Source organism: Carlito syrichta, unplaced genomic scaffold (genome assembly GCF_000164805.1).
Source record: "Carlito syrichta isolate Samal-C Ts95f unplaced genomic scaffold, Tarsius_syrichta-2.0.1 Scaffold302401, whole genome shotgun sequence".
Lineage (NCBI taxonomy): Eukaryota > Metazoa > Chordata > Mammalia > Primates > Tarsiidae > Carlito > Carlito syrichta.
Genome location: NW_007246497.1, coordinates 59,556 through 73,982, shown reverse-complemented (window position 1 = coordinate 73,982; position 14,427 = coordinate 59,556). Strand labels below are relative to the sequence as shown.

The 14,427-nt window shown below is 36.9% G+C and overlaps 1 protein-coding gene across 5 annotated transcripts; it reads right to left on the bottom strand.

Moving 5' to 3' along the window:
- Positions 1–7,112: 7,112 nt before the first annotated feature.
- EPGN (epithelial mitogen) lies at positions 7,113–13,993 on the bottom strand. 5 transcript variants are annotated; one of them, XM_008056574.1, is made up of 5 exons: positions 13,887–13,993; positions 13,284–13,373; positions 10,386–10,506; positions 9,521–9,673; positions 7,113–8,166 (listed from the first exon to the last, which is right to left on the bottom strand). In XM_008056574.1, exons 1-5 carry the CDS (start codon positions 13,927–13,929, stop codon positions 8,112–8,114), a joined length of 462 nt encoding a protein of 153 aa, XP_008054765.1. In that variant the 5' UTR covers positions 13,930–13,993; the 3' UTR covers positions 7,113–8,111. The 5 variants fall into 5 exon arrangements, with proteins under 5 accessions (XP_008054765.1, XP_008054766.1, XP_008054767.1 ...); XM_008056575.1 differs by having other exon boundaries at positions 7,732–8,166; positions 9,647–9,673; XM_008056576.1 differs by having other exon boundaries at positions 8,112–8,166; positions 9,647–9,673; positions 13,311–13,373; positions 13,887–13,929.
- Positions 13,994–14,427: the final 434 nt, after the last annotated feature.

The following is a 14,427-nucleotide window of genomic DNA, read 5'->3' as shown; positions in this document are numbered from 1 at the left end:
TATAGTTTGGCTTCCTTATTTCTTATATATTTCTTTTTATTTAATGGTTCTTTTTTTCTATTAAATGTCTTATTAATTCTTCAGTAAGTTCTTGCTGGAAGACCTGTAGTTTGGGATAATATACTACTTAATACTGACTGCTAAAAGTACTTTTTTTCCTGCAACATTTAAACACTTGAATAAAAGTAACAGTTTGTTCAGAGTGTAGAAAAAGAACAAATAAATCATGATGAAAGGAGAAAGAATTTAAACTCTTCATACTAGTACAGTAAGACTATCACATTACGATCAAAACCATCTTGAGTGTTAAACTAAGTAGGTAAATACAGCCAGGAGGATTTCTGTTCATTTGTACCTTGACAAAAGAGAGAGCAAACAATGTGATGAGAACTTGAATCAACAGCAATATGGGGCCTTGAAATTATGTCCTTGACACTCCTGTTAAAATGTATGTGAAGAAATGAGGATTATGCTAACCCCCAATCCTCAAGGTCTTTAGTGCCTAATATCAGAATATTTCAAATGTTTAATATTATAATCAAGGTTTAAGTTGAGATAGAAGGGTCGTGGTAATTTCAAAGTGCAGTTTTGTTTTAATGCGTGTTTTGAAAATATAAGTTTATTCTAACTTAAAGGAACAATTTGTGTGTGATGGGAATTTTGTGTCTGCTGATGTGTGACTTCACTTGAGAGAAACACTAGATGAATGTGAAAAACAATTGATGGGGCAGTGTAGGAAAGCGCACACACAGGCACAATTCTCAAGCATCCGTCAGCTACCTTGGCTCATGTTGGCATCATGACCAACACTCATTCACATCTGCTGTTACAACTTTCCACCCGATTTCAATATCCCCTTGCCCATCACTTGATAATAACTCACAAGCTACAAGCTGACACCTACTCCCATGAGCAAACTGCAGGTCTTTTTAAGATAAAGTACCGTGTTTATTATATTGTTTATGTGTATGTTAACTATTTAAAATGTGTAAAACAGCATTATCATTTTTTATTGGTTCATTAAACATTTATTCCATATTGAGTGAAGTTTGTTTAGAATTGTGGGGTGCGTGTGAGAAGTTGCTACATAGTCAATTGCATGCAGGTGAGGTTTGGGGTTTAGCGAGCCCTCGAGTGGGCATCGTACGATGGGTGGTTGTATGCCCTTGTTGCCCTTCCTCCCTCCCCCCTTTAGCAGTGCCAATCATTTGTTGTTCCCGCCTTCGTGTTCCCATGCCCAATGTTTAGGGCCCACTTAAGAGTGAGAACGTGCGGTCTTCAGGTTTTTGGGTTTTTTTGTTTCTGTGATAGTTCACATGGAATGACGTTCTCCTAAGAAAATGTGCTACTGTTTTTATATAGGTTTCTTTTTATTTTTAAAAATATGTTACTGATGAGATTTTTAAAGTGTTGTTCGTTTACCCCCTACCCTTTTTTTTCCAATTAAGCCATGTGGAATTTTGTGCTCAATTTTTCAGTGCGATGATTTTTAGGAACATATATGACACATTATGACAAAATCTATTATATTGAGTGTCAAGAGTTTCAATGGGAGTTACAAATGTCTAATAGTTATAAGTAATAATTATTGTTTGAGTGCTGTGTTCTGGATATTTTACATATATTAGCTCTCTGATTTAACTTAATCCTTAAATGACTCTATGGAGTGTAATTATTTTCCCCATTTTATAACTAAGGCAACTGTGATTCAGGGGATTTAAATACTTTTTTCTCAATCACAGAGATAATAAATGGTTGGAATTCAAAATACAGTTCCTGAGAATGCAGATTCCACTTCAAACACCGTTGGCCAAGCTCAACCATGACAAAACTATGCTGAGTCTAGCAGGACTTACATTCAGAGAGACCAGCACACATGTGCTCACCTGCTCCTCACTAGTCAAACCCAGAAGGCCTTGGCATGGCACAGTCTTGCAGTCAGATCCAGGTCCCATCACTTAATAGGTGTATATCATTGAACAAGTTACTTAAGTTTTCTAAATTTTAGTTTCCTAATCTGAAAAATGGGATTCAATGACAATAAAATAGCTAACATTCATCAAGCACTTATTATTAGCCTCAAAACAATCCATGAGATACATGTTATCCCCTTGCTACAAATGACAAAACTTAAGCATAGGAAACTAAAGAAACTTGATTAAGGTAGCAGCACTAATACATGATGGAGTTGAATTTAAGCCTGTCTGTTCAACTCCAGAAACTTGTCTTCTTAACCACCATTGACCACAGCCCCCAATAAAATCTTTCTCCTGGCTGTCTCTGAGGATTGAGAGAGAAGCTGCCTGTCCACGACTTAGCACTGTGCCCTGTCTATGATATGAACTTAATGAATGGAGTCCATTATTGTTATTACCACTGAAACTTAGCCAAGAACATAAATAATTATAAGACAAGGCACAATGTAAATAACATCTGAGAGGTACAAAAGAGAGAGCATGTGAAGGAAGTTCAAAGGAAGGAGAGATGACATTTGTAAATAATACAATTCTTTATTTTAAAATATGTTTTTATTTCTTTTTTTGTTTTAAAGATGTGGGGTACAATTCAGGAATACAAATAACACCATTCTTCAAGGAGGAGGCAGTCTGTGGAAAAAAAAATTGTGTAGGATCTTGGCAGACAGAGATGAGGGAAAATAATGTATGTGAAAAGAAGAACAGAGACCCTAATCCACATACAAGAATTGTGGGGTTTGTTTTGGGATCAGAGAGCAGCTGTTGGCCACGGATAATGATAAGCATAGGGAACACAGGATGGGGGGGGGGTCAGGGTAAAAAGACCACCAGAGAGTCCCTGGGGAGGGCTTCACCCCATGGGGTGGGGAATCCTTGCTAAACATGGTGCACAATGGGGAATCAGTGCTGGTCTTTGAGCTGGGAGGTAACATATAAGCAAGGCTTGTGCTGAAAAGCCAGATCTGGCAAGGACTGTAACAGAGAGTGGCTGAGGGCGTGGGCAGTGTAGTGCTTGAGTCACCAGATGCCACCCTTGCTGGCTTCCAGGTGAGTGTGAGTTTCTCCTAATGAGCACATTCCTGGGCGACTCTTTGATCTGAGAGTCCTTTATGGTTTGTGAGGTTTGCAGTACAACAGGGCCCTCTATAGGTTTCTTGAAGATTATACTCAGGAATTTAGATGACAGACCTTGAAGTTAATTCAAATAACTGAGGTTTGTATACTTAAAGTCTATAGGATCTTTGTATCAGGCGCCCAAGTGACAGAAGCAGGTGGGTGCCCATAGCACACTCCTTCTGAGCAAAGCCATGTGAGGAGAAAGAACCAGTGCTCTATGCCTTCCGTTTTTCCAAAGTGGTTACATTTTTATAGTAAAACATCTTGGTTTCTAAATGTGCACTTGCTTTAAAACAAACACCATAAAAGCCAGAGGAAATCTGTCTGTGGGCCGGTTCTGCCTTTCAGGCTTCACACTTTCATCTTCCACCCAGGAAAAGAAAGTGGAGGCCCTCTTAAGAGTCTAACTTTTCCACTTGGAAGACAAGAATATCATATCCAAAAGGCCCTAGCAAAGTTCACTCCTCACTCAGCTGGACTAGAACACAGGTCATTTGAATGTCAATCCATTGCACAGATTTTTTTAAATGTTGTTTACAATTTTTGTCCTAAGCTGGACCACCGCCATTTTCTCCAACATGCATGAGGGGCTAGGGTAAGATTGAAGCTGCTGTGGCGGGAAAGGGGTTGATGAGATAGTACAGTAGATGTGGAAACCACTTGAATTCCTCATTTCTCATTCCATCACCAACGTGTGTCAGGTATGTCCCAGTTAAGGCAACATTGGTGTTAGAGAACCATTGGCCCCAGTCTGGAATAGAATATTCCTAATATTCCAAGAGAATATTCCAAGAAAATACTTCTTATCCTTTGAGTCGTGAGGATAAGCCAAGATTTATTCAGTCTGTAGTCTCTCCCCCAGACTCTGCATTCAACTGTCAGTGGCTCTTGACTCTAATCTGGTCCCATCCAAACGATGGTAGACATATCATAATTATTTGCAGATGACAGCAGGGAATTTTTGTGGTGGATCCATGACAAGGATTATTATTTTGTATATTTTAAAGAAAATAATTTTTCATTTGCATACTAATTACTTGGGTATATTCTTAAGTTCACCAAGAAATGACTCCCCCAACGGTAATATTTTTACAAAATATTCGGAAACATTATAATATAGAGCTTAGATAAAGAACTCTGGCATCAGATCTACCTGGTTCAAAATCAGGCTCTGTGACCTTGAACTAGTGATTTGTTTTCTCTAAGCCTCAATTCCACACAAGCGTGGATTAATTAAAATAGTGCAGATAAATCTTTTAAACATTGTAAGTACTCATAAATGGAAACTTTATTACATATTGCTTCACCTTTATTTGTTAAGAAACTTAATATTAAATCAATAATTTGTGGCAATTTAAAAGTATCTAGAGATACTTTTTTTTTTGCAGAAAGATGTGAGACCTAATTGATATCCTCTTAAAGATAATAACACAGCTAGTTTGATAGCTACTCGACTGTGGTCTTAACCAAATTTTAATCTACATGACTTATGCTCCAATAATATCTGAGATATAAAAATGACAAAGAAAGACCACGAGGTATTTAGATAATACTTGACTATAAAATTCAATTCTTCTTGTGACCATATAATCATATTCTCAATTTTATGAGATGTTTTCTGGAATCTATGGGTGTGCCTACAGTCTGGAACTTCCATCATGCTGAGTTTTGGCAGAGGAGCAAAATATAATGAAGGGATACATTTATTTACATGGATATTCTCAAGGGACCAGGTCTTAGAATTCTTAGAAAATTAACTGCTTAGGCTTTTGTACTCAGAGCTGGGTTTTGATTGATTGGATAATTAACAGGAATTTAAGGCGGAATTTGGGAGATACATTTCTGAATGTGCTACTGAATAGGTCTGAGCCAAAGGTTTGGACAGAAATGTAGGCTCACCCAGATTAGCAGTGCCAGACTCTGACAAATTCAGTTTCAACATTTACAGTTCATCTTGGCAGATGCTCATATCCTGATGTCATGCAGCCATGATCTAAGCCAGAAAGAGTGGTATTTTGCAATAGAGAGATTCTGGTAACCCTTCCCATGAGTGTGGGTTGTAGGATATCAATATTTATATCTCACCACAGAAAGCATGTCACATTTTATAATACGGAGAAGTTAGATGGCTTATTCATAGTCCTCTGCATGGATGAACTGTCTTTGTGTTCAACATCAAAAGCTTAAATTGTTGATGTTTGTCTTGTTATTTTCTTAAGACTTTTTTTTTCAATTAAATATAATGAGTAGAAATCTCCTTGACGTCAACAAAATGAAAATGTCAAAGTTAAAGGATTAAATCTGTATTGTGCCAGGAAACACTAAAAGATGGACTATGTTATAATTTCATCCTCTTCAAACTTGATGAAAATATAACTATACAAAAGCTAATATGGGGAAACAGGATACAATGATGAGCAGTTGTAATTCTTTTGGTGTCAATTTGCTGACTCAGGTATGGCTGAGATTGTAGTGTGTGTCCCGTACTCATTATACTCTGAAATGTGAAATAATGAAGCACTTATTAATATTGTCGATCTAAGAATGTGTTCTCAAGGAACTGAAGTATAGACAAAAGGAGGAGACAAAATAGGAAGTGAAGGAAGTTGGTGAACCTCTCGGTCAGTCTTGTTTAGTCAAAATTCCAGAAACGTGTGGTCATGCCTTTTCTAAATGACCCACCCCATTTAATGATCCATTGATAACTGAAAGTGTAGTTGTGATGCAAGGACCTTACAGGTAGGCTCCTTTTAGGGTCTTACTGCATATAAAAACAATGGAAGATGAGGTGATTTTCAGATAATTTTATAGTCATATATTTTTCACTTAAGTCTTGCTTGTGTATTGGAATATTGCCAGATCTGGCTCTATTCTGTAGGAATAAGAGACTCCTTTCTGCAAAATTAACTCCGGAATTATGTAATCACAAGATTATATTGTACGACAGACCATAAACAGATGGCTTTCACAAGCCACACTCTAAGTTTCTGTACAACCTCACTGGGTGGATTTTATACTGTTAATAAATACAGGTGAAAAAAGTTGAATCTCTACTGGCTTTTGTTTGGGTTAACGTTTTGGTTTAGCAACCTGTGAATTTAAATTCTTGTCTGACATTCTGATTTTAATTATATTATGTTTATAGTTGACAAGTATTTTTAGGCAGCAAATATTTATGACCTTTAAGGTTATCACCTCTCCTCACTCTAGCACTAAACCCTTTTATTTTTTATCAGGAGGCAGTTGTTTATTGTTTCTTCCTGCACTCTTCCCAGCTTTTACATCTGTTTGGAGATGTGCATCAGGAAGAGCATAGCTTTCTAGGTGTGGTGGGTTACTGACATCACTGGGAGGAACCTTCACCTCCCTACCCCTTGGTATGATGTAACCTTTGTGTACTGTGTGAGAACTTACAGAAAGTGCTGACTGCAACTTATTTGCATTAAATTCCTTCTGGAGGAAAAACAAAGCAAGTGAAATACTATCTATTCAAAGGAAAGCAGAATGGAAAGTTTTGTTTAGAAATGTATGAAAAGTTATAACAATGTAAATGAAGAGATTATTACTAGCCTGCATTGTACAAAGATTCAAGCTTTAACTTCTTTTAACTAAGTTCATGATCAAAATTGTTCTGTTTAAGTTCATCACAATAGAAAAGGAAGAATCCATAGTTTTAGTTTCATTTTAAATCTAAAATGAAAAATGGTCGCTATTATTCTTTAATGTTATTTTGTACTTCTTATAAAAATAAATTATCATTTTACAAACCAAACACTAAAATATACACCTAAGATAATATCCACTGGTGTGTTTTGGGTTAGGAATAGAGATGTTGAGGATAATCCCATCTGCGTGTAGATTTGGAAAAGATTTTTTTTCTCTCACTGTCAACTTATAGAGCTGCAAAGGCTTTGTAGAAAATGAAGCCAAAAACCAAGGTAATTAAGGGACCTGCACCAGACTGTTCAAATTAAGTGGCAGAAACATAATTAAAGAGGAAGGACATTGATTCTTAAATACTTATTTTGTCCACTGCTCCATATTTTAACTCCATGTGCAAATCTGTTATCAAGTGTTCACAAATGATGAAGAAAGCTTCCATATATTGTGGGTTGGTGAAAAAAATTCCTATGTCCAGCTCTTCAGTTTCAATTTTAGGAACATTTGTAGACTTTTATTCATTAGGAGAATTCTAGGACTTCAGTCCAAAGGAATGGTGAACAGGTAATTCCACTGATAACCAGAGGGAGTGATGAACAAAAGCATTAGGTGACCAATGAGTGCAACCCAAGGTTTTATAATCCATGCAGAAACAGAAATGTTGGGCCTATTCCAGACTTGATATCCAGATAGCTTTCAGTTCTCAGAAACTCTTTAGCTTATTTCATATTTCACAGATGAAGGCTACACGATGTTGTCATAAGCTAGGGATGATTACTTTTGCCTTGGACATTCCATTACCTCTTCAGCGGCTTAATCTTAAGACACGTTTATTTCACTGGAGGTGCCTTAACACTGATTTCATCCTAAGAGCTGACATCACATTCTTTTAGAGACCATGAAAGCAGCGTGCTTAGGATTAGGTTCATTGAGCAAATAGACTTAGACAGAGATCCATCTAGGTAGTCCAAAATAGCAAGCACGTGAAGAACTCAAGCTTGGCATTGCTTTGGCTTGCTGCAAGGTTGATAATTATTCCCATGAAAACTCACACTGGACACAGTCAGAAGCATGAAACTCAGTCTTTCTGCAGTGAGAATAATAACCACACAACAACAAACCCAGAGTAGAACTATGAACTTAACTTCTGTCATGGTAGCTTGTTTACTTGGCTTCTATCACACCTTCACGATGGCACCATCTAAAGACCAACACTGGATTTTATCCTCTCGTGTCATTTCAACTTCCATTATGTTCAAGTCTAGTCAGCTTGGCAAGTTCTGTTGTTTCACTTGAAGATTTTAATTTTGGGTCCACTGATTTCTACAAATGCCTTGATGAAGATTCTTTACAAAGTCCTCACAGTGGTCTCCCTCCAGAACAGATGTTGTAGGGCGATTTCCATTTTAGACACCTAGAACAGAGTATTGGTTTCCTTATGAATCTGGCTGTTGTTTCTATAGATCTTTGAGGACGACATAGGTGCAGGGGTACAGCAGCTGCTCTTGGTGTCCCACCCAGTTTCCACATCATTCCGTCCCCCTAGTGGCTGTGGGCATGAACAGGCCCACAGCAACATCCTTCTCTGGAGGATTGCCCATGGCCAACAGAACATCTTGCAGGGAGACTCCTGGGGAATTACAAGTCCCTGTCCCCCCACCCCCGTGATTCAGGACACTGAAACCCAGATGCCTTGCCTCCTTGGAACAGGTCTATGCTGCCATTCACATTCTAGAGCTCTCTGAGGAATCTGGCTGAGGTCACACTTCAGTGAAGCCACTCATTTGCTTAGCTCCTTCTTATGCTCCACTGCTTTCTTCACTTTGTTACAAGGTTTCACCACAGAGCACTCCCATAATCCAGTCTCCTGCCAAACAATCCCCATCTCAGACTCGGCGTCTAGGAAATCTGACCTCATATGCCAGCTTGCTAACATCAGAAGGTTCTACTTCTTTCTCTTCCTCATTATTATTATTAATTTATTGGTTTCAGGCATCCCTGCAACTGGTATGATACAGATTTGATTCTCTCTAAAATGAAGTTGTTAAGCAAAACAAACTTTTCTAATTTTGGACAGGTAGTTTTGGTCATATTGAAAATGACAATTTATTAAAATACAACAAAGGAAATGTATTTGTATTTTTTATTAATATATCTCACATTTTAAATGGCTTTTCCCTAATCACATGAATTTAAGGAAGAACCACTAATGTGGAGAAGCCAGAAATAAGAATAAATACATAAGTAGTTTATACTTACTTGTAGATCAAGTTTATTTTCTTAGATTTTTAGCAAGAGAGAGTATCTTCTGAATATACTCCCAATTGATGTCCAGGGAGAAAATAGCCCATGTTTGTCATATATTTTTCTTCATTTAATGCTCATTTCTTGATTTTCTTTTCACTCACCAAATATTTACTCAGTGTCTGTTGTGTGCTAGGCACAGTATTTGGCACTGGATATGTAATTGTGAACAAGACAAACTTAGTCCCTACCTTCTTGGGACCTGCTGTCCACCTCATTTATAATTTTGATGTAAGCAGACAGAGATGAGATGGAGGAAAACTGAAAATCTGATCTACCTGTTACAGCTGAAAGTAAATTTTTACCACTTGTTTTGGTTTGTGAAAAAAGGTATCAATATTTTCTAGCAACTCGCCAGATTTACAGCCTTTTTTCATTAAAAAATTATACATGTCAATGGCATATTAGGTGCTAAATAATTATTTGTCAAATGAAGTCATGCCACATAGCTTTTTCTTTCATACCTCTTTCTTATGTAGCAGTAACAAATAGCAAGAAAACCACTTAATAATAATCCAACGCCAATCCCAACAGCAATGTATTTTTCATAAGAATTCACAGCATATGAAGTTAAAGTCAAGTGCTCACACCTTTCTCCAGTATAGCCAGTAAAACACCTTTAAAAAAAGAAAACATATTTAATTTTGAAACCCAAGATGATAGAAATACAAAGTAATAACCTATATCAAAAAATGAAAATAATATTCCATGGAAGGTAAGAAATTTAATTTAAAAAGGCAAATACCAAATGAAAGTCAATCTGTTAAAAGTAATGAAGTAGCTATGAATTTTACAATAATCTTTTAAGCCTCATATTTTCCCCTCATTGGTAGTAGAGAAAGATAGTATGCTTGCATGACTTACTCTAGAAAATTGTTAGACTGCTTTCTTATAGGAGGATGTTGAACAAATCAGTTATCATGAAAATAGTATCTTAGTTGCTCCAGAACTTTATAATTCTGAAATGTTTCTGCCTTAATCTGTTTCATTTCATCCTGCAAGCAATGCTGTGAAAACTCAAAATCACCTTTGCATGCTGTTGAAAATGCAGATTCTGATTCAGTCATTTGGGGTAGAGCATAGATTCTGCATTTCTAACAGCTTCTGCTAGTTTTGGAAGCATCTTTCTGAATAATGAGGATTCATTAGTTTAGAAGAAGACTCCTTCGGTATTCAAACACAAAGAAGACTGGTGAATTGTGATCAGATTGTGCACTCTTTCTAATGGATAAGATAGAGCAGTGAGGAGATATACTACTATATGAAGGAACAGAGGCATACATTCACCTCTTGTCTCCTAGGACTTAGAAAGTTCCTAGAAGCATTTACCTGCAGATGGCTTTCTCTAGCTCATGGTGGAATGCACAAACACCATTGATGCAGTAACTGTTATGGTCTTCCAGGCAAGGATGTGAGAACTTCAAGACTATGGGATCTTCTATGTGATCAGCTAAGAAAAGGACATACAATATTAACAGATAAAGTGTGTCCTACTTTTATGGTAAATTTGTAATACATATGTAAAGAGACCTATTCTCATAATATCCTGGGAATGTTTTGCCCTTTGAACTTTTGGTTCCCTTAGCAGGTTGTATTCAAAAGGGTTAAGCTAATATTATCTATTATGAATTAATTAGGGGGTGGAGGTGGATTGATGATTATCCATTTTTTTAAAAATAGAAGCTACGTAATAAGGTATAGAGACAACAAGATGGCCAAAAGGTGGCAGCATTGGTTTTAGTCTTACCAGGTTATTTTGAGCAGTGCTTCTCAAATGTTTACCTGGATGCCAATTAATATAGACATGCTAACACAGTATTTTAATTTCCCCCCTTTACACCTGAGAAGTCAGCACTGGGAAGATTTGGATAAGGAACAGGATACTCATTACTGTTTCTCTGATATATTCAGGACATACCTATACCATCTCTGGTGTTTATGTATTAGGAATGAGAATGCAAAAGTGAGTCCTTTGGGGTATACTTTAACTACTGAATCTTAACTTTTTCTCCAGAAGAGGGCTAAGGAGATTAGCAATTTTTTTTGGGGGGGGGGGGTGGCGGGAGGTGGGGAACAGATCTAAAGAAAGTATTCTTTTTTATATTGAAAATACTAAATTTTAGGTGCTAAGGGACCAACAAGGTACTATGTTCCATCACTTCAATTTCACTGAGAACTCACATTATTACCTTAAAATTCACATTCACATTTGTTGAAAGTGGTGTGTTGAATATAATCCATCATTTTAATAACTAATTCTGAGGCAGTGAGAATTTCCCATTATAAACTGTGCTAGGTTCTTCCTATTTCAAGACTAAATTAGTTCAATTAACCAAGCCTGAACCAGGATTTGCTAGAAAATGTGAGAATTTTAAAAAGCCATTTCTGGCCGGGGGCACGGTGGCTCAGCCTATAATCCCAGCACTTTGGGAGGCTGAGGTGAGAGGATTGCCTGAGCCTCAGGGGTTTGAGGCCAGCCTGGGCAACTTGGTGAGACCTCGTCTCTACAATAAATCACAAAAGTAGCCGGGTGTGGTGGCATACGTCTCTAGTTCCAGCTACTTGGAAGTCTGAGGTGGAAGGATTGCCTAAGCTCAGCAGTTTGAGGTTGCGGTGGCCGTGAGCATGCAACTACACTCCAGCCTGGGCAGCAAGAGTGAGACTCCAACTCAAGAAGCCATTTCCAAGTAAAGGTATACTAGAAAAATTGAAGTTCTCCATCAAGAAAGTAAAGGAAAAATATAGAGATGATACGCAGTTATGCCTTCGTATTCATGGGTTTCACATCCGTGGATTTAATTAAACTTAGATGGAAAGAAAATACCTGAAAAAAAATATTGCATGTGTACTAAACATGAGCAGACTTCTTTTCTTGTTATTATTCCCCAAACAATGCAATATAACAACTATTTTTGTAGCATTTGTATTGTATTAGGAATAGGTAATCTAGAGATGATTTAAAGTATATAGAGAGAAGTATGTAGGTTATATGCAAATACTACCCCATTTTACATTTGAGCATCCATGAATTTTGGTGCCTACTGGGCAAGAAGAAGGGTTCCTGGAACCCATGGCCCTTCAATACCAAGGGATAACCGTATTGGGTCCCTTTTTTCTCATTCCTATTATCTGTAACTTGGAGAATTGTATTTGCAGTTCGCCATTAAGGAAGAAGAAAGATGGTGCTGGACATATTGTTTTGATGTCAGTCACTGAGAGAAAACCATACTCCTTTAATTTTCTACAGCATTATCACATTCTATAAGATGGTTCCTGTTTGTTCAAAGGCTCAGAAGTTGGCTACAATTTATTCTAAAACCCACAATAAGTATGTTTTGCAAATTGCTAGCTATTCAAAAAATCACATAGGCAACATTTAAGTTAATCTTTAAAAATGTAAACTTATTGGTAAAATGAAAAACACTTAAATATTACAATCTTTCATATTCACTAATGAAATATTTGACTTGCTCTTCATATATTTGCTTGCTTCTGAGCACAAAATTTGTTTCCTCTGTCTTAAATAATATCACCAGTCTTCACATCGGGGGAAGATGTGATTTGCAGGAGAATTCTAACCACTCAGTCACAGTTTTGGCAAGTAGAGATTTCCACATTCACCTTTAAGAGTTCAAATGGGTTTGGGAAAAAAAAAATGCTGATGCTTGACAGCAGCCAGAAGTCATTGTAATAATAACAATAATAAATAGGAAGAAACATCATCACCGTCAACAACAAAAACTGGGTACACATGGTTAGGATGTTACAGCAGATGCTAAATCAACACAAAGCCCCAAAAAACAAACAGGAAAAGCAATCTTCCAAATACGAGAGCAAGTGGTTTTCATCTTGTAGACATAATTTGCTTGGTTGCAAAGCTTACAGTTACAGATTAAACTATGATGATGCTAGTCAAAAATGCCAAAATGGGGACGAACTGCCTCTGAACCCAAGCAGAAATTAAGCAGAACAGGTGGCTTGTTTCACATTCAGGAGAGTAACTGAAGACAGCTTTTGTTTCTCTCCTTTGCCTCACTTCCTCCTTTTAAAAAGACGATCCTTTGCTGGCACATGAATCTGCCACTTTAACAGTAATCTGACAAAAAAAGCTGGTTATCTAATCATAAAGATGTATATTTTAAAATTGCCAATGTTGTTTTTATCACAATCCAAATTTCTCTCACAGGGTTTTGAAATCGCTTGAAATATAGAAATGGAAGAAAATACCTTCTGTTTTGTTAACTGTCTGGTTACCTTGCTGGGCTGTGATTGAAGGTGTTACAGTCACGGCTGCCTCTTCAGTCAGTGCTGTCATTGCTGTATTAAGGGGGGAGAAGAATCTTTAACAGGAGAGACTTCTTCTATGTAGAAGCAACAGGAAAGTATTCTTAATCTGTTTATTTCTCTTTCTATTGTTTCTAATGTATTCAGAGTGGAAATTCATAACCTGACTAGGGCAATTTCCGTACAGTTTCTCATCTATCATTGACTATATTATAATCATAAAAATAAAAACACATTAATTTTTAGGAGAAAATTAATGCATTTACATACCAATTCACTCACAAGGACACTTTAGTCCAGTAGCTAAATATATCAATAACTCTTCAGTTGTGTAAAGAAAACATTTTGGAGGTTTCAAAAAAAGAGGTGTCAAATATATCAGGAGAGGAACCTATATGAACTATACCAGAAACTACATTAATCCACAGATGTCTTGTTCAGATCTTTGTCATAAAGAACAACTGTTAGAAGCCAACGTAGAGGAACTAAATTTATTCACATTTCACACTGACAAAAAGTTAATAAAACAAAAAGGAAATTACCTACCATTGAACAAAAGATAGACTGATATTGGAACTCCCAAAGCCATTTCCTGTAGTTGCTTAGCTTTCTTTTTCTTATTCTCCTAGACTGATGGGCGGAAGGTTTTTATTGAGCTCTCTGAGTCTTTGTTGCATTTATATTTCATGAAGCGTCATCTGGCAGTTCTTACCAATCAAAAAAATATGTACTTCTGGCAGCTGCAGAAAGCCTCCAGGCATACACGCACTTGTTTAGGATACCTGTGTTATCTAGCGATGTGATCGAGTTTTCTTTTGAAACACTGGTTTCCTGTTACCTGTGGGCATAATCGTGTATGTAAAAGTACTTAAAACAACAAAAAACGTGAATTCAAGAAGAGCCCCCATAGTGTGAACAGAACTATTCCAGCTCAAAGCTGCTAGTTGCCTGTATGAATTTCAACAAAAATAATTGCAAAATTGGGAACACTGTACACTGTCAATAAAATAAATACCTCTGAAACTATAGTCAGTTGCACTACCTTTCATTACAGATTACAAATTCCATTACAAATCAAGATATTTTG

Coding starts and splice junctions, on each gene's coding strand:
- EPGN (XM_008056574.1), bottom strand. CDS start 13,929: ATGGCTTTGGGAGTTCCAATATCAGTCTATCTTTTGTTCAATG. Junction 13,374..13,886: donor AGTCTATCTTTTGTTCAATG/GTAGGTAATTTC, acceptor CCCTTAATACAG/CAATGACAGCACTGACTGAA. Junction 8,167..9,520: donor TACTGCTACATAAGAAAGAG/GTATGAAAGAAA, acceptor ACTCTGTTCTAG/GTGTCTAAAATGGAAATCGC.